This window comes from Podarcis filfolensis (genome assembly GCF_964270895.1).
Source record: "Podarcis filfolensis genome assembly, chromosome: 12".
NCBI lineage: Eukaryota > Metazoa > Chordata > Lepidosauria > Squamata > Lacertidae > Podarcis > Podarcis filfolensis.
Window position 1 is genome coordinate 14,773,395 of NC_139614.1, and position 19,203 is coordinate 14,792,597.

Consider the following 19,203-nt stretch of genomic DNA (forward strand, 5'->3'; position numbering starts at 1 on the left):
CTATAAATAGCAGCCTTGCACAGAGTTAGGGGAGCCAGTGCCAAAAACAACCCTCCCTTTTCCACAGACGAGCCTTTCTGTCAGGCGAATATAATCCAAGGTGCTCAGGCTGTGCTACGGGTTCTGAAAGTCACACGACTCCTAAACCTTATGGCTTCATGTGGAAGAAAGTCTGTAAAGCATATCAAGAAATAGCAATGTACATTCAGGAAGATTTGGGTTTGCAACTTACCATTCTGAAGTTCAAGGTATACAGCCAGCAAGATGGCCTCTGGTGGGATCTCTTTCGGATGAATCAGTGAGGCAGCCTTATAACAAAATAAAACATAAAAAAATGAATTAATGCATGAAAGAAAGCCCTCCACTTTAGACTGTGCCTTAAATTATTGCAAATGGGGAAAAAAAAAACTTCACTAGAGGCAGTGGCTTTCTGTCTTCTGAACGAAGCATTGCTTTGTCATTTGGGAGACACAGGGTTTTTCCAACTTAAAAATCCCTGGTGCCGATTCCTTTTTGTGATTAAAAGTGTTGTTTTTCCACCCAGTCCGTCGCAGCTTAACGTTTGGTTACCGTGGGTGAGAAAACCTTGTGCTTTGACAAGGAAAACTATCAGAACAACTTGTGGGACCATGATATTACAGTTTGTTGTATTTGGGTGGTTTCCCCTAGTGAAAATGCCACAAGACTCACCTGGTGCAGACACTTCCGTGCTTTGTCGTACTCGCTTCTCAAGCAGTAGGCGCTTCCAAGGTTGAACAGCATCATGGTCCGTGCAGATGTGACAGAACTGGGGTAACATTGTGGGGTTTGCTTGCCAGCTTACAAAAGATGCAAAAAACACATTACTTGTCAAGATGAATAATTGAATTTAAGATTGTTCGCAATTACCAGTGGCCAATGGCCCAGTCTGCACATGGCTTAGCACAAATGCATGAGCTCCTGGCTAAGAGATCACAACCTGGTCTACCCTAGTTGTTCTGCTGCAACACTGAGGGAAGCCGTGGCTTGATTTAGCTTAGTGTGTCATCCAAAATGAGACTCATGGATTAGCTGTCATAGATAAACCATGAACCATAAGCCACGGGGGGGGGGGGGGAACACCTTTGTTATATATATAACTGCTGAGAGCTAAACCTCAAGTCTGGGTTTGGATGACAAGTTGCAGCACAGCAGAACTATTGGGGAGAAGTAAAACAGATACAATCTCCTTCACTGGAGCCTGTGTGCTTACACTTTTGGGGGAAGCCCACATTGGCTTACCATATAAATAAAAACAATGCTTAGTGTATCAAGTACGGCTTTAAACTTAAGCTAGAAATGGGGATATGCATCTCCAAATTTTTACAGCCACTTTTCTGGGGAGCTTCTATTACCAACAGCTCCAAGATGCATATTTACAATGCAGAAAGGAAAACTGCATTTAGGTGTTTGCACACCAGTGTCCATCAGTATTTTCAGCATCAGAGTGTCAAAGCCATTTCCTTTGGTATGGAGTTTGGATCACTTGCTTGCACCAGCTGGAGCTACTCTGCTCTGAAAACATGCAATATATAATAAAGGCCGGAAGGAGGAAGGTGGTTATATGGTGAGCTAATGGATGCATGGTTTCTCCTTTGTGGCAGAGCTGAATTTATGAACTTCCCATTCATTATACAAGCCCTCCCACGAGTCATATGCCCTGAGTGACGGTCCCCATGGTTTTAATTTAAAAGTAGCTCCTTAATTGGAATAAAAGATCTCTAGGCTAAAATATGTAACAAATCAAGTGATGCCAGAAATACAAAGGGAGCCCTAGGAAGGGTTCCCCTCTCACTCTTCTACGAAATGTACTTCTTAGGTACAACAGCTGCTTTATTAGGTAAGGGACTTAAGCAGCGATGTTGACGGGTTCATGCAACACACATCAGAAAGGACACATGAGCATTTCCTGGATTTATAGCCCACCCTGCTCCTCAGTAAAGGAAGCGCAGAGACAAAGTTTTTTATCCGGTCTTGCACTTAAGGCATAATTTCACATACGTAATTACACAGAGTAAACAGGGAGGTGAGTACTTACAGGATTCCATTGCTTCATTTTCTCCTTTCTCAGATCCTGTGGAGAATACAAGCAGTAACGCATCGTTAGTGAAATCAACATTTTAACACAACATATGCTTTAGACAAACAACAATTAAAATGATGATTCATGACCCCCATTCCAAACAATTTGGTTATATGTTATTAAATATTTCATCAACATTCAGTGCAAATATGACTAATACAGATACAGGCATACATGGAAATCTGTTTTTGCATTCCACATGTATTTTGCACTGCGGACAGTGCATACAATGTTAAGGCATAGCTGGGGATTCCAAGAGTTCACAGCCCAAATTGAAGTTAGCAATATTAAGATTAGAGAAAAAGGAAGCAAGCATTCTAGGGGCACTTAAACTGAAATATATAGATTCTAGGAACTTTGCAAGTGGCTATGGCCTTTATAACAGTGCATTAAAATGTAGAGCTGTTACAAGTTACAGCAGGAAGGCAGTTGAAAGCATGACCGGTTCTAATCAAGTATGGACTCATTAACCTTGATCCTGCTCGTTTGAAGAAATCCCCAGGGACACATCAGTGACATTCTCCGGGTTCAAGTGAGTAATGGCATCAGAGATTCTGTCTAGAGAGATGAGAGCCTCTGCAGCATACAAATGGCCAAGGAACCTGCAGAAAGCAAGAGCGCGCACAGTTGCAAAGGTCAATCTGGCAACAAGTCACATCAAGCTACTGCACGGATGTCTCCCTCTGAGTGACTGCCCTACTGCAGCTAAGAAACCCCACATTAAAAATTAAGTATAAGAGGATACTTGTATATAAATAGTAATTGTTTGGACCATTTAGAGCTGTAGGTGCCTAATTCCAGCCCCCCCTAACTTCCAAAGCCATTCCGTACTCCTTTGAATCTGAAGGGGCAAGAAGACAAAACTGAAGGGACTGAGATCCTCTTTCATCAATTTAGTATTATAATAATATACAGAATTGCAAAACATCCTCAAAGCCAGGTGTAAATATAAATAGTCTCTCGCTTTATTATGTGGTGGTCTATTTTTTCCACTGATCAGGGGAGGAGAATAAAATTTTTTTTGCACTTCATAGATGAAAAGAATCCCAACTACTATGTGAGCAGTTATGATGTAACTTGAGGTAATACATGCCTAGACACTATATACAGAAACTAAATGTAAAAGTGCTGTAAAAGAAATCGACTAGGGCAAGCTTACTTAAGGGATCCTGACAGTTTGGGCTGCTGGAGAAGTTTGTCTGCATGATTCAAAGCCATAAGGTTGTCCCCCAGGGCCAGAGCCACATAAGCACTGCAAGCAAGTATTGAACACCTAGAAAACAAAAATAAAAACACACATAGTAAATTGATACATGCAGAAAATCCACATAAGCAGACCTTTGGCTGAATGGCATCCTTCTTATTATGTATTTTGTGTTTTTAATCTTGTATTTTTATGCTGTGAACCGCCCATGAAGGGTGGTATACAAATTTTAAAAATAAACTTAAGAGAACTTTAAAGAGGAAAGGTAGTAAACTGCCTTATCACATAAAATAAAGTTGTTACATACTTTACTATGTGCACTAAAGGAAAATATTGAAAACAAGCTTTTCCAGCATCTCTAAAAAGAAAAATGGGTTCTGCGCAATTGACACTCTGGCACCTCAGCAAAAAATGCTTTTTTGGCCTTGCTGTCCCTCCAGCCTCTCAATAAAGCACAAGTAGGTCCTGAAATTCTTTCCCTGAAATTCGAGCCAAGGATTCCACAGCTTCAAACAAAAGGCCCGCATCAGGATGTCAGTATTAGGTCAGGCTTTTACAGCTTGTAATTCCACCCCTCCCTCCCTTCTTAACACAGCACTTTGGGATATTTTCCACTTCACAAAGCAGAGTTCAAGGCAGGCTCTCTTGGCTTCAGGGCAGGAGGCGGCTTTGCTTGCCTTGCTACAAGAACAGATCCAACCCTGTTGCATGGCAGAAAAGAGGAGGAATGAGTGGATCGTCTCGGACAGATCTGGTGTTTGGGAGCTGCAAGAGGAGTCCATTAAACTCTCTAGCCAGTAGGTGGGCTATTACGGCTGCAGCCTTCTGGCAACTGTCAAGCCCACTTTTGGTTCAGCAGTAAGCCATGTTAATTCATGGCAGGGCCTGGGGTTCCTTTATGCCTCTGTCCCAGGAGGCATGCCCTTTAATTACACACAAGCAGGGTAAGAAATCACTCTGCTGCTTCCTCCCCATTTCCTCTGTTCCATGCCCAGATGTCACATCAAATCCCAACACGCAGGGGGAAAAGCTTGCCAAGGAAAGCAGGCATCCTTTCAAGCCCAAAATTTTATTTTGCTTTTTTAAAAAATCCATTTGCAGTTGCAACTGTTAGGGTGGTGCTGTGTATCAAGGGCAGTCAAATAACACTGCCACTATCTTGCTTGTATGGGGAAGCGCTGCTTCTTAACCAACCTGGCTGTAAAGGCTCGTAGCTAATTGATGCAAAAGAGATCATGCCCACATTTCCCAGTATATAAGCAAGGCTTTGATGTCTACAAACATTCTGAAATCCATTTGCACTACTGTGAATAGTCACTTTTCCGCTTCCCCCTCTCCTGCTGCTGCAGCACTACCAGTAACCAAGTCATGTGTTCATGTTACGTCGGAACATGGGCTCATGCTTATCACGAGTTGGTTTTTGCTTACCGCTGGTTTGGAGATGGACACAAACCACGAGCCTGAGTTGGGATGTAATGCTAAGCCCAACCAAACTGTGGCTTAGCTCCTGGTACCACAGCAGCAGGAACAGGGTTTTTTTGGGGGGGGGTAAGCAACCCCCATTTCTCTCTATACACTACTAGCACATTGCTCATTCATGCCCAGGTGTAACTAGGCTTAATGTTGCATGCTAATGCAACCAAGAGAATATGCTTATAGGCAAATTGAACTCAAGTAGCTTGCCTCCAGCTTACAATATTGCTCCAAACACTGTCAAGGCTGCCAACTACTCAGACAATCTGCAGCTAAACCCACAGAAAGATAAACTGTCCCCAACCCCACTCTAGAATTTTGACACATCTCCACAGACTGCCTTTAATGACTCTGTATTCTTGAGCTTCTTTTCCTCCCTTTTGTCTGAAAAAGCTTTTTTTAAAAAAGAAAAAGCTGCCTTTTTATATCAACCAGCCTGTTCAGTTTTCTTACAAGAAACACAAAGTTTACTCACTCTCATCTACACAATGAATGAAGCCTGCACCACATGAAAGTTATCAATGTACCGTATTTTTCGCTCTATAAGACGCACCAGACCACAAGACGCACCTAGTTTTTGGAGGAGGAAAACAAGAAAAAAAATATTCTGAATCATAGAAGCCAGAACAGCAAGAGGGATCGCTGTGCAGTGAAAGCAGCAATCCCTCTTGCTGTCCTGGCTTCTGGGATAGCTGTGCAGCCTGCATTCGCTCCATCAGACGCACACACATTTCCCCTTACTTTTTAGGAGGGAAAAAGTGAGTCTTATAGAGCAAAAAATACAGTAATCGATCACTAAGAAGTAACACTTTGTTTCACTGTGGTACAACTTTAAATGCAGAAGGTACCTAAAACAAATGAATGGCACCCCCAAGCTGACAATTTTCTGCGCAAGACTGAAAGTGAATTAAGTTTAGTTGTGAATTTGAAATGACTTGGCAGGGGGAGGGGGAAATAGTTTTATCCTAAAGCTTTGAAACCAAGCTGCAATTTTCCTTAGAAGTATTCTTTTCTGGCAATTACCAGGATCAAAACCAAAGGGGCAAAATGCTTTAATACTTCAATGTGACCTGAACTCCTCAAATTCACAGTTCTAATGCCTTTGCAGTTCTACAGTGTTTTCTATGATTCCACATGCAGCTGGGCAGAGACTCTAGAAATTTGGAAGTAGTCTCCAATAAAGCACAAGGAATGGTTGCCACAGGGGCAGCGATTGCAGGAGGAAGGGAGGGACTAAGAAAGCCCAGTGTACTAGGATTAAGAAACTTTTCCAGCAAGGGAATCTTTACAGTTGCTATACTTCAGCATGACTGGCAGCTGTTAAAATATATAAAGCAAAGAATTGGCACCCTTTACTATGCATCAAAACTTTGCAGGAGCCTAAACGGGTACTTGGGACGCGGGTGGCGCTGTGGTCTAAACCACAGAGCCTAGGGCTTGCTGATCAGAAGGTCGGCGGTTCGAATCCCCGTGACGGAGTGAGCTCCCGTTGCTCGGTCCCTGCTCCTGCCAACCTAGCAGTTCGAAAACACATCAAAGTGCAAGTAGATAAATAGGTACTGCTCCGGTGGGAAGGTAAACGGCGTTTCTGTGTGCTGCTCTGGTTCACCAGAAGTGGCTTAGTCATGCTGGCCACATGACCCGGAAAAACTGTTTGGCTCCCTCGGCCAGTAAAGCGAGATGAGCACCGCAACCCCAGAGTCATTCGCGACTGGAGCTAACGGTCAGGGATCCCTTTACCTTTAAAGGGGTACTTTTGGATTACAGTCCTAATCTGAAACACTTTTCATGACCCATATTCCCTCCCCGAAACAAATGTGCTTTCGAAATACTAGAGAAGCTCAAAACAGAACTCCCAAGCGTACGTGATGACTAATAATAATGTATAATTTGCAAGCAATACTGCTTACACAGGATGAGACCAGGTGAAACAGTTTGTAGGAGTTTACTACCAGCCACGCCTCCAAGGACACTTGCTGAGGACAGAGACTAGTAGAAGTATGGGACAGACAGGTGAGCCACTAAGCTGGGTTCAAGATATGGAACAAGAGAATCCATTAACACTGGGACTGCTACTCTCTGCCATTACAGGTTTTTGATGTATGGCCATGACAACCACTCTGTATAGAATTTTTAACATGCTGACAACATCAACTGAAGGTAAAATTTGGTTCACAGGTCATGTTCAGATGAAACTCCTTTCTGCCAAAGCTCCATCCCTCAGTAGCCAAGGGCATGGATAGCCTGCATGAGCGATAAAATTATTATTTCCCATGAAACAACAACACACTTCTATTCTCAGTCATCTTGTGCAGAAGATTAAAAATAGAGAGATATAAAGAAAAAACGGAGGGAGCCTAACTATCTGGAGCTAGCCTTACAGAAGCTAAAATCAATGTTTCTCTTCCCTCCTGTCACACTCCCCACTCCCCGCCCCCCCCCCTTTCTAGTAGAAGTACAATCATTTTTGTTATAATGACAGGATTTTCTTGACAGGCTGTCAAGATTCATCAATTGAGAACAACAGTGGATTGTGAAAGATTATTTTCCTTCCTTTACAGCACAAGAAATGTCAAATGTGAGATTGTTTTCACAGCCTTGGCACTGTATACTTCCTTTACACCAAAACCTTCCACTTGCGGGATTGTAGGGTGGCATTCAATTAAGTTTCACTCAGAGGGGCCCACTAAAATTAATGAACACATCTATGCTAGGCTCACTGATTTCAATAGGCCTACTCTTGAGTAAAACTTGGTTTAATGCCATTCATAGTTACTCACAATTACTAATGTTTAAGCAGAGCCGTAACGGGGGGGGGGGGGCTGTTTTTCTGCTCTGGGCGAAACCTCCAGAGGGGTGCCAAACTGGGTCTTTGACCTGGGTAAATTAAAGCCTAGTTTCGCCCCTGGTTTAAGTAACTGAGAGAAAACTTAGTCCAAATACAGTTTCCTTTAAATGCTGCAATAGGAATTCATATCCACATTACATTTCTAGATATGCCAGTCTGAATTCACATTCAAGGGCACACATCCGCTATAGCGTGAGAATGGCCATGCCTGGTATTTACATGCAGAAGTTAATTCCCATACATGTACCCAAAATGAATGGATCAAAGCAAAAAACAAACTGGAAACACACCAATGCAGCTATTCCCACATTTAGGAAAGTGCATGGATTTATGTAGGAGGATGTACCTCTTTGCAAGGAAATGCAGCATATACATGATTCCCCTATATATGGATGCTCAGTATGATGAAACTTGTGCCTATATAATAAGCTAGGGCAAAAGGAGTACTACGTTGGCATAATGAAATTTTAACTTCCTCTCTCTTGCGCCTCTCAGATAATCACTATTTCCAGTGAAATATTTAACTGCATGTGAACACCAGTGGAAACCTACCACAGTAATTTTTCATAGGCAGCTTGCTTTCCTTTGAATCTCTGGTCACCAATTATCCCGCAATGCAGAAGTTTTGTCCCGATGACTATCTGGGTGTGAGCATTCTAACTAGTACTCAGGATTACTAGATTCCACCTGGATGCATGCCCACCACAATGAAAATATTTTGGGGAGAAAGTGGAGAGGATGCTAGTGCTGGGAGGAGACCCAGGTTTAACATCTTTATCAACACTGCCAAACACCAATTACAGAATGAGAGAGGGAGTTTCTGCAGTTGCATCCCTAGCTAACAGGACCAGTGGTCAGGGATGGTGGGAATTGTAGTCTCAAAACATCAGGAGGGCTGAGTTTGCCTATGCCTGCATTATAGGAACATACTCAATAAACACACAAGACGTGACCGGATGTATTTTTGAATAAGTAAGGTATTCATTGTATCAAATTGTAGATTTCAACGGAAGTTTCAGAAAGTTCAATGAAAAAAGCAGAAGACCCAGTAGATCAGTTCATTCTCTAGTCAGTTCATGCATAAGGTCAATACATGTATAAGTGTCTATTCCACCTGTCTGTTCATAGAGTCCAATTATCCACATGAAGGGTTGTTACAGTTCCACGGAATCCTTTCACAGAGTCTAAGACAAGGATTTCCAGAATATTAGCCTTGTTTCACCATCCTAGGCTTCTTCAGTAGAACAGGCTCATATGTAATATTACAGGACAGTGGATCTTACAGCATAGTAGTGGTCCTGTGAAAGGACTCTATGGAACTGTAACAAAAAGTACAGCCGGTTACGTCTTGTGTGCTTATTGAGTATGTTTCACGTAACTACAGGTTTGTTGTTCCTGTTGTTTTGCATTGTGGGAACATGCTAGAAAAAAGTACATTTCTCCCAATTATAATTAGTTTAAATTTAATTAGCGCTTTCCAGCTTCTATGAGGTGACACAACTTACTGCAAGGGTGGGGAAGTTTTCTTCTGAGCTTTTTTCTTTAGAGTGGGATTATCTGTTGAGAGGCCACATACTGGTGGGCCAGAGTCCATAGTGGGGGCCACCCCAGGCTTCCCCTTTTTTCCACAACATGAAGTTAGGCTGAGGCTGCTCAATCAATTTACTGCTTATTAATAGCTACATGAAAAAACTTTTATGGTGGATATATATGGAGCCAGGAATCTGTATAAACGGTCTAAATTCAGTATAGAACCTCCATTAAGGTATCGTTAGCATACGTTCATATAAAATGTCATTAAAATAATTTGTACTCAAGATTTCTCTTATACTAGGGAAAGCAAACTTAGATTGCTTTCTTTCAGAAACAAAGTCCACAGAATACTGTAACTGCGCTGTCTGGCAGCACATCCAGAAATCTTAGGACCTACCTTAAATTTTCTAGTTCTTGCTTCTTCAGTGGAGAAGATGGTGGAGCAGGAACGAATTTGTCTCCTTCGTGGCTTTTGCTACTGAAACAAAGACAGAGAGTGAGTAGCAATGGTAACAGCTTGAGAAATGTGAAATGATGAGAGGCTTGGAAAGTTAACAACCAGTAACATTTGCTTAGGCCTTAGGAAAAAAGAGGAACAGGAAAGGGGCTGCTGTTGAGGGCCTCCATGGAAAAAAGGCTAATATCTGGAAAAAAAGGCCAGTATCTGGAATACACACCAATAGAAACATACAAAAAAAGGAAGAGTAATAGTATAGTTACAACACCTTCAGCAACACCTTAGGTTTGCTACATTTTATTTACGTGCAACACATTTGTTTTCAAACCACTTTTCACTACCCCCATTTTTCTCCGTATTCAATTATCCTAACTCTGTTAGCAGCCACAAAAGTTCTTTTTAGAGTTGTGGGCAAGACACTTAGTGAAACAAGCAATAGAAACATCTGACGCAGCACTCACCTGCAAGCTTCATTGTTCTCGCTGTTCTCATTATTCCCTCCCAACTGGTTGCCAATTTTAGATCCATTTTCCTGCTTTGGCTCCTGCTGGTCTTCAGGAAGCAGCAGCAAGGCATTTCTTAGACAAATTGCTGCAAACTCCATACTAGCTACAGGAATAGCTGAAGACTGGCCATCACTTGAAAACAGAAAAAAAGTATATTGATGCTCTTTGTACTACATTAATATAGGCAAGGATTTTGAGTCAGGAAGTCAAAATCTTTTTCTTAATCTACAGCAGCTTTGGTTTACATGAAGTACTGTATTCCTGTTTTAAGTTGTTTCTGAATAAACTATATTATAAAGAAATAAACACAATTATGTCTTAGAGAAGTTTCAAGAATCCTGTGTAAATAAACTCCCTGATGATTTAAAGTCAAGAAAAAAAGCATCAAGCTCGTTTTTTGAAGGTTTACAGTACAGTAGTACAGGAATATTACCACTAAATTTAAGAAGATGGTCCCTTAAATCCCATAACCTAGGAAAGTAGTAATTTTGCTTTTTCTGCGCCCTTGGAGAACAAAGCTATACAAATTGTGCTAAAGTGTTTACTAAACCCATCTGACTAGATTCCCTGTCCAGGCTCCACTTCATGCCACATAGCCAATTATAAAGAAGTGTGTTCCGTAAGCAAGAGGAACTCAAATCTGAGGCACAGCGCACAGCATTTGCACACTACAGCAAACCATAGTTCATGGTTTCCCATGAGCATGCAGATTGCTCCTGCTTTACCTGTGCTCCACAAGTGGGAGCAACAAAACACAATAGTGTTCAATCACAACCCCCAGTTTGGACAAAACACACCCTCTCACTCTCGCTCACCCTACAGGAGCAAAGTGGGAGGGACCTGCGTATTCATGGGAAATCATGAACTGCGGTTTACTGTGACATGCAAAGAGGGCCAGCCAACATAACTTTTCTCGTACACAAAGCAGCCTTGTAAACGTTGCAACGCAAAGCATTTCCATTCACATGATTGGCTGAAAATTAATACTTAAAGAAATAAAAGAATAGCACCAAGAAAGGGCACTTTGGAAATGTTTTCAGCCAAGCAGCAACTTCCCTTTCAGATAACAGCAATGTAAAATTGCACAACTTACTTATAAACAATGTTCTGTACAGACTGGGATGCCAATACTATTTTACGATGATATCCTTGACCTACAATGGACTGCACAATGCCCTTTTTGCTTGGAAGTCCTTTTGTTTCTTGTTCTGAACTCTAGGGAACAAACATTTAAGGCATCAAGAGGAATACTTATTAGATAAAGGCTGGCATTTTCTCTAGCTGCTGCTATTCAGTATTCTGTTCCTTCTTTCCATAGCATCTTTATACTCTGCATTATATTCCTATTTTTCTAGGCACAATAGCCATTTCAATTGTACTTATTACAAGCCAGTTTACATGCAGACTACACCCACAAAAAAAGACTGCCAATTCCAAGGTCAGACCTCAACTCAGGAATTCATTGCGGGAATCTACGCTGGCATTAAAAGCAATCAGTCCCAAACCAATTTAACATGGTCCCAGGAAGAGCAAACAATGTCCTTTCCTGCCTGGAAATCTAAGTCTCTTTTTAAAGAAAAAGATAAAAGCCCATAAAACTCTTGTTTGCACTTGCACCACCAGCCTGATTCAACTCAAGGTGTTAAGTTGTATTCCTATATCGCCATCATTCTACCAGGCTCTTTTGAGCATGCTGAATGGTTTCCATTGTGTTATTAGAAAACATTTGTTTTTAACAGGTCTGAAACACTATATTAACTTAAGTGGAAATATGATATACACCAGCTAGCCACTTTTAGTCTCAACATACATTTGGGGTCCCACCTTAATCAGGGTCCAACAGTCTTGATCTCCACCTTCTCCATGAGCCGGCCATGGGAGGGAGCCTGTGATCTGTTTTAGCTCTATGCTTGCTGAATGAAAGCAGGCAGCCAACAGAAACCAGAGCAGAAAAAAACAACAGCACACCGCTATTACGCTCACAAGCTTTAAGCTGGAGGATATGGCAAAGGCCCTCCTGCTTCTCCCTGACCTCATGCTACATTTCAGAGATGAAGCATGAAAACACTCCATCTCTCAAAACCAAAAGTGTTAACCCCCCCCTGTTCTTAATTATTATTTGCTACTGTATGGTGGTAGTACTGCTGTTGTGAACCAATTTAGGTCAGGCTGCAACTCAGTAGATGGTCTCTGCCCACTTTCAGAAAGCCAACTCTGCAGACACAGAATCTAAACCTGAATAATACAAAGATTATTCCAGGATTGATTGCTAGCTCACCGACCAAATTCAACCACTCTGATTTAAACACCCACCTAATTGGGCATTAACACCAACATCCTTTTGCGACATCATGTTAAACTACGTTTCAGTGTTGTGGGCCCAAGCTGGCTCGTCAACTTTCCACTTCCCTCTCTTCCACCACTGCTGCAATATTAAATGCTTACACTTCTGCATTTCAACGAAGTTTCGGAAACTGAAACTAGGTTAAACTATGGTTTGTTCAAACACACCAAACCTTAGCCCGTGATCCTTGCATATTAGCAAACCATCATTCCCATAGTTCGGATATAAAGAGTAACTGGTCAGCTTAAAAGTGGAAGTTTATAATCTCTTCATGGGTATGCAAGGGGAAGAGAGAACCATGTGATACTAAACTCTGCTGCTGCTCATGGATGTAATGGTACGCAATTGTCCAGAATTATGTCCAAACCAAGCCTAGCATACCATACAGCACAACACAGACGCTGTTTCTAAAACCAGAAACTGAAAAATGCAGATGGTGCAAATCAACCAAAGAGGCTCACAAGAAACGAAATGGAAGTACAGTTGTTTTCCTATAATAAAAAATGGCTCCTTTCAACCACCTGAAGAAAATGGCAATAACTCTTTTTAATAGTTTAATAGTTTAAGAGTATTTAAAGACCTGGCTCCTCACTAGGATTTTCAGGTTGTTCCACAAAGATATTGAAGCATCTGACAGTATTGTGAACGTAACAAAGGACTGCAGGGTTAAAAAAATATTAAACTCCCAGAACTGCATTTTTGTATGTATGTGCTATTAAACTATTTCTGATTAGAAATTTTTTTTGTAGGGTTCATCTTACTCCTTTATTGGCAGCTATACAGCATTCAGCTATCCTCAGCCAGAGACGAGGGTTCGAATGATAAACTTGGACGGCTTCTATCAGGCATTCAAAAGCAGCTAGCGGTCTCCCAATATGCAAGAGCTGAATGCCGCAGTTATACAGCAACTCATAACGCTTGTTAGTCAACAAGGTGCACATTGGTCGTCCTGAGAACTTTTTACCTGTGAAAAAGAATCAGATAACATTAAGTGCAAAAAGGACACTGCTGGAAAAGGAATAGGTTAAATTAACCTGTATCCAAAGACAAGTCACACTGGAGCTAACCAAAACTAGAATTAATATAATCACTGCTTTACCACGGCCACTAACCTCTTTGTGACATAATCATATTTTAATGAGTGACTTGCACCTGGACGCACAAATTACTTCATAGCGAAAGTAGGGATCTGAATCCTGTCACTTAAGACCAAGTCAAATTGTCTCCCCCCCCCAAAAAAAACCCCTCTTTTTTATTTGAGTTGAGGCTGCACTAATGTGGTCAATTCTTCATGCCATGACAATTTTCCAGTTCAAGGAACCCAATGTATCTTGTGCACTTCATACATACTAGCTTTGCCTCTCTCAAAGTTATTCGCTTATGGTAAGCAGGATTGCTGGAGGGAGAACTTTAGACAAGGGCTCAAAACGTTAGGGAGCAGCTTGCATGTGCAACAGTAGAATGACCACCAGAGATATGACAGAGGTGAGGCCAATGAATACACTCTCCCACTTTCCTTCTCATGCAGTTCTTGTAAGGAGTCTATCTGGTACTTAAAATACATATAAAGTCTGGCTACCTCCTTTATAAATTTAGGTGATGCACTAAATTGATTACTATTTAAACATTTGGAAGAACTGAGGCTCTGCTTTTTGCATTATGTGGTCTAGCTGGAAAAATAGGTTGGAAAATACAATTCTACATATTAAGAAGTCACATATTAAATAGTTTTTCGATACTGATGTATTTCAATTGTGGGAGGGAGCCATTTCATGCTTATATTATAGGCCCATAAAAATACAATTTGCTAATGCTGCAGCGTGTTCTATTACTAGTCCACCTTACCTGTGTCGGAGCCACCTGTTCCAAGCTGTGCACAGGCATTGTCATTCTCCTGCAAGGCCTTTTTGAAATAGAAAATTCCCAAGTTGTGTTTCCCCATAGCAAAATGGATGCACCCAAGGTTATTCCAGAACATGCACCGTAAGCATTCACCTAAGAAAAAAATAAATAAATGAAATTCTGGATTTTGATTTTTTTTTAAAGGCCCACAGGGACTGCCACCGCTGCTCGTTTTGCTCACCAATGCCCTCATTTCCTCATAGCACCTTTGTATCCTTCTAGTCCTGCTTTATTGAAACCTCTGCTGTTGTTCAAAACTGCCGTTTTAAAACCCGCACTCTCTTTTGCTCCCCTGAGTTTATGCAAATTTTCCAATGGGGGCTGTGTGATGACAGCCTTGCATTTTTATGTATATAGGAAGAAATCTACTAGAGATACTCCTATCCACACAAGCATTTTACACCAATTCAAGGAAAGGGAATTAAAATGTGAAATGAAGCCCCGTTTTTGCAAACATATAAGTTTAAGGTACCTGTTTTCATAAATCCCGGATGTTCTGCGATGTTTGAGCTGTTCAGCAGCTTTACTGCTTTCCGATAATTGCCTCTTAAATACTCAAAATTGCTTTTCAGAAAGAGAGAAGGAGCAGACTGTAAAGAGAACAATATCCATGGTTACTCGTACTTTGAAGGGAGAAATTTAGTGTGGTTGGATACTCCAGTTATCTACATGAGAGAAACAGTATGCTCAGAAGTGACTGCACATCCATCAGCCAGAAAGCCATCACTTACCAGTCCAAGCAGGACTTGCAGTGTGGCCTGAAGGACTGCTGACATAAGCAGGGGGTCATAAAATTGAGAGGCAGCTTAAGAGAAATAGCTACAACAGAGAAACTTACTCCAAAGGAATTCAGAAGTGCAGGGAAGTGAAGCTGGAAGCAAGAGCAGCCAGTGGGGAGAGACAGCGGCAAGGTCATGTCCCCCAAGCAGCACCACTATGGGTGCAAGGCAGGGAGGCTGCAAGGGAAGGGGGACCAGCTGAGCCAATCAGGTGCTCTCATTGGTTTACTCATGCCACCCAACCTTGTTGTTGCTCTGCCCTGCTAAGCAGCAGTGACAATGGCACCAGGAGACCAGTCCTGTATTGGTGCCCCGACCCCTTCTTGGCTGGTAGTAATGGAAGAACTGGGACGGAAGGTATTTGGGGCACTGACCTCTTTGAAAAAATGTGATGGGGGGGCTTTTAGAACTCTTATTCTGCTGCTAAAACCCAACCGAGTACAAGTTCAAATCTTTAAATGAAACATTAGAATCTACAAAATCAACCATCACCTATAAAGCTATGGTATCTTAAACTGCCAAGTCCTATCACAGATGTATAAACTAGATGAATAGTTATATCATTAACAATCCAGAATCAGGTTGGGACTCTAGAAGTCCCAACTATGTCATTTTCTCAAATCCTAAAAGAGAATCTTTATTTTCAATCTCTCCCTTCCACATTATGATCTGTCCATCAAATGCTATGATGAATGAATGATTCTTTAAAAATACAAACATGTGACTTAAACCAACAGTTATGGTTACTTACATTTCCAGCGGTGTTCATAACGGACTTTATCTCCCTCTTGCATGCTTTCAGAGACTTCATCTGAATATAGGCTCGCACCTTATACTGTTAACGAATAAGTGATCTCATGAAACTGAAATAAAACTACGACTGCTACTCAGAAATTAATTATTGTATTTGGGGAACAATATACAGTGACATGCCATGATACACAATTTGCTGAACAAAGGTTAAAACATGTTTATGTTCAAAATTGAATATTTGAAGATGAATTGAAGCCTTAACACAGTTGAGGAATTGTGTACTAAACTAAACTGCTAATTAAAATAGCCCGCCAACATTGTTTAAGGGTCATCAGAAAATCCATACTACACTTTAGTATATTTCATTAGTAAAGGATATACAAAGCAAAAGGTTAGAACTGTATTATATGCTTGCAAAATAGGCGTAACGATTTGAAATACTGAAACTAAAGACTAATTCACACATCTAAGTGGCTGCCTATTTTGTCCACGTAATAATAGCGTCTGGGTACATAATTATGCAGAGAAACTTGCTGTGAACTGACTCGCACATGGATATTGATAACAAAGGACAGCAACTATTTCCACCATCAGAGTGACTAGATTGAGCACAATGCTTGCCAGAAAAAAATAGTTGTTGTGAGCTGTATCTAACACAGGCCAGTACACAACGAAGCTACTCTTACAGTTATATACATTGGAGTGACTGTGGAATGGAAATAATTACACATATGTCCTAGCCTTGGGTCACTTGAAAAATGCAAAACAGCATGTAGTACCTTCTAAAGTGTCATAGAGAATAAAAAAGCCCTATATTTAGTCTTACCTGATGAATTTTAGACTTAGCAGCTTCTGTCAGGGTTCCACTTTCAGCTTTGTGATTGGAAGTTTCCTTACCAGTGTTATTACCTGTCTGATCACAAATTGAGAGATGAAACAATTGTCAGATTTTAAAGCAGATGCTTGTGGGTGTTACATGACACATAGTTCATAATTCCTGAAGCATCTCATGAAGGAGTAGCCCTCCAAACCTAATCAACCTAATGAAGGCATTGCCACAAAAACAGTCACAGAGAAAAGCCTGTGAGATGGCAGCTGTGACTCTCAAAAGCAACACCTGTACCTGTCAGGAGTAAGCATGGACCAATGGTACCAAATAGTATGGGAAACAGCCCTACTAGAAAAATTAACTAATAAACTGAAACTGACACGGGGACAAACAGAAGAAGACACCTTCACCCCGGTATGGCTCCCCTTTATCACATACACAGCCCAACAGGACAACGACAATAATCCACCAACAGCAAACAAATCAATATGGCTAACCTGATCCAAAACACCCACCCACCTCACTCACACACGAAAACAAAGATCACCACAGCCAACCACAAACAAACAATCACACCCTAGGCCAACCCCAACCTCTCTCACCACCAAAGAAACACAAGTGAACAACACAAGCACGCTGACACCAAACTCTACATACATTAAGCATAATAGAAACACTGCTACCCGACCCCACCCCCATCCATCTCCCCTCCCTCCACCCCCCTTTCTTTTTTTCTTTCTTTTTTCTTCTCTCCCTAATGCCTCATCAAATGAAACGGATTTGTAAAAATGTTACATGGAAGAAAAAAATATGAGGCATTACACTTACACTGTAAAATAAGAAAACCCTTAATAAAATATTTTTTAAAAAAAAGCAACAGGTGTGAAAATAAAACACACCTGTGTGAAAATAAAACAAAACAAAACAAAACACAAATTGTTAAGAGGCCACCAGAAAGCAGTTTGGCTACAATAAAGGATTCGTATGCTGTTAAAAATAAGCTTACTTATTAATGTGAACAGTTCCAAATCCGAACTATATGAAATTCCACTATCGTTTTAAAAGGCCAATTAAGGTTTAGCTGGACAAGCATTCTTAAATTACTACATTTCCTCTATATTCTCCTAGACCTACCTCATTTTTCCCATTTTTGTTGTTGCCACCTTGTAAAATCATTTTTTCCAATACAGCAAGCAGATGCAAGGCTTTTTCAGCTTGGCAAGTCAGCAGGTATAAGTCTACAAGCAGGAAGCACACTGCCTGGGCAAATCTCTCCTCTAGAAGACAAAATAACAAACATTTAGTCCTTTCCTTGATAGTGTTCACTAAAACTAGTTCAAGGATACTAAACCTGTCCCAAATGCAGGTGATTGTCACATTTACATTAAGGGCTACTTATGAAAACCAACCACCACAATACTTTTATGGTTTAAATACTGACTTTGTTAATGCTTTCAGTTTAAAGGTAGTCATACAAGTGCACATAATTAGACAGCAGCTTCTGCAAACTTCTGAAGTTGTGCATATGAAGAGGTATCTGAACACAGGCAGCTACATATTTGCTCCTGTGATTATACTATTGTTATATGCATAAGAGAAAAATATGTTCAATTGGTTTTGAACTATTTTCTTGACTAGATATGTAATTTTAAATATAATGAATACAAATTAGCTTTCTCAAGCAAAAGTTGCATGAAATCTGAGATAGGGGAGACTAGGAACAGGAGCCTTTTACCTCTGTCAACTTACCAAAAGGTTCTATGAATTGATAAAGCTTCTCTCCAACTATTATTGCTTCAGTATACTGCCGAAGATGGTACAAAATAACAGCTTGATTGTAGTAAAGCATGCTGTTTTCAACATCATCTAATCCATCCATTTCCTCAACAGCTGAATGAACCTGGGGGATAAAAACACAGCCCTTTTTTTTTTACCCACTCCTCCATTTATGACCAAATAAAAAAAAGCACTGTTAAATCAGTATGTGCTACAGACTGGTCTACGTGAAAATGTAACTTGCTATTGCCATTTCCCAAAGCACCCCAGAGTGTACCAAATACAAGATGATAGTTTACTTACAAACAGAAATAAGAACAGAACGAACTTCCTGCAGTATCTACTCTGGTCTTCAAGATTCCATTGCCTTTTGGAAATGACTTTTTGCAGGAGTATGGAGGGACGAGAAATATTTGTGCAAATCACAAGGAACCCTTTACACAAAAGAGGGCGGAAACAACAAACAAGCAAGCAATACCTGGTTTTTCAGCTGATTAAGTGTTTGTTTCAAGTTGTCAGTTGTCGTCTGATTACTTTTACAGAACTCTGCTACTGCCATGTTCAAAACTATTTTGTAATCATCCTTGTTAATTTCTTGCAAGCAGCTAAGGTGTTGTAGACAAGCTTCATAGTTGCCAGCCTGCAAGGATCACAGTTGAAAAGGCAATGTTTAAATAGACACATTTTAAAAATCAAAA

General features: G+C 40.8%; 1 protein-coding gene across 9 annotated transcripts in view; it reads right to left on the reverse strand.

Moving 5' to 3' along the window:
- CNOT10 (CCR4-NOT transcription complex subunit 10) overlaps positions 1-19,203 on the reverse strand; it is a 39,388-nt gene that overhangs the window by 284 nt on the left and 19,901 nt on the right. For 5 of the 9 annotated variants that reach the window (XM_083577914.1, XM_083577919.1, XM_083577916.1 and 2 more), the window contains exons 3-18: positions 18,984-19,145; positions 18,479-18,629; positions 17,864-18,006; positions 16,727-16,813; positions 15,899-15,982; positions 14,841-14,958; positions 14,312-14,461; positions 13,228-13,430; positions 11,216-11,337; positions 10,078-10,254; positions 9,557-9,637; positions 3,261-3,374; positions 2,573-2,703; positions 2,057-2,092; positions 691-818; positions 233-308 (exon numbers count right to left, since the gene is read on the reverse strand). In XM_083577914.1, coding sequence (XP_083434040.1) covers positions 233-308; positions 691-818; positions 2,057-2,092; positions 2,573-2,703; positions 3,261-3,374; positions 9,557-9,637; positions 10,078-10,254; positions 11,216-11,337; positions 13,228-13,430; positions 14,312-14,461; positions 14,841-14,958; positions 15,899-15,982; positions 16,727-16,813; positions 17,864-18,006; positions 18,479-18,629; positions 18,984-19,145 — 1,963 coding nt within the window. The remainder of the gene's footprint in view (positions 1-232; positions 309-690; positions 819-2,056; positions 2,093-2,572; positions 2,704-3,260; positions 3,375-9,556; positions 9,638-10,077; positions 10,255-11,215; positions 11,338-13,227; positions 13,431-14,311; positions 14,462-14,840; positions 14,959-15,898; positions 15,983-16,726; positions 16,814-17,863; positions 18,007-18,478; positions 18,630-18,983; positions 19,146-19,203) is intronic. The other 4 variants (XM_083577915.1, XM_083577921.1, XM_083577920.1 and 1 more) reach the window with 1 other exon arrangement.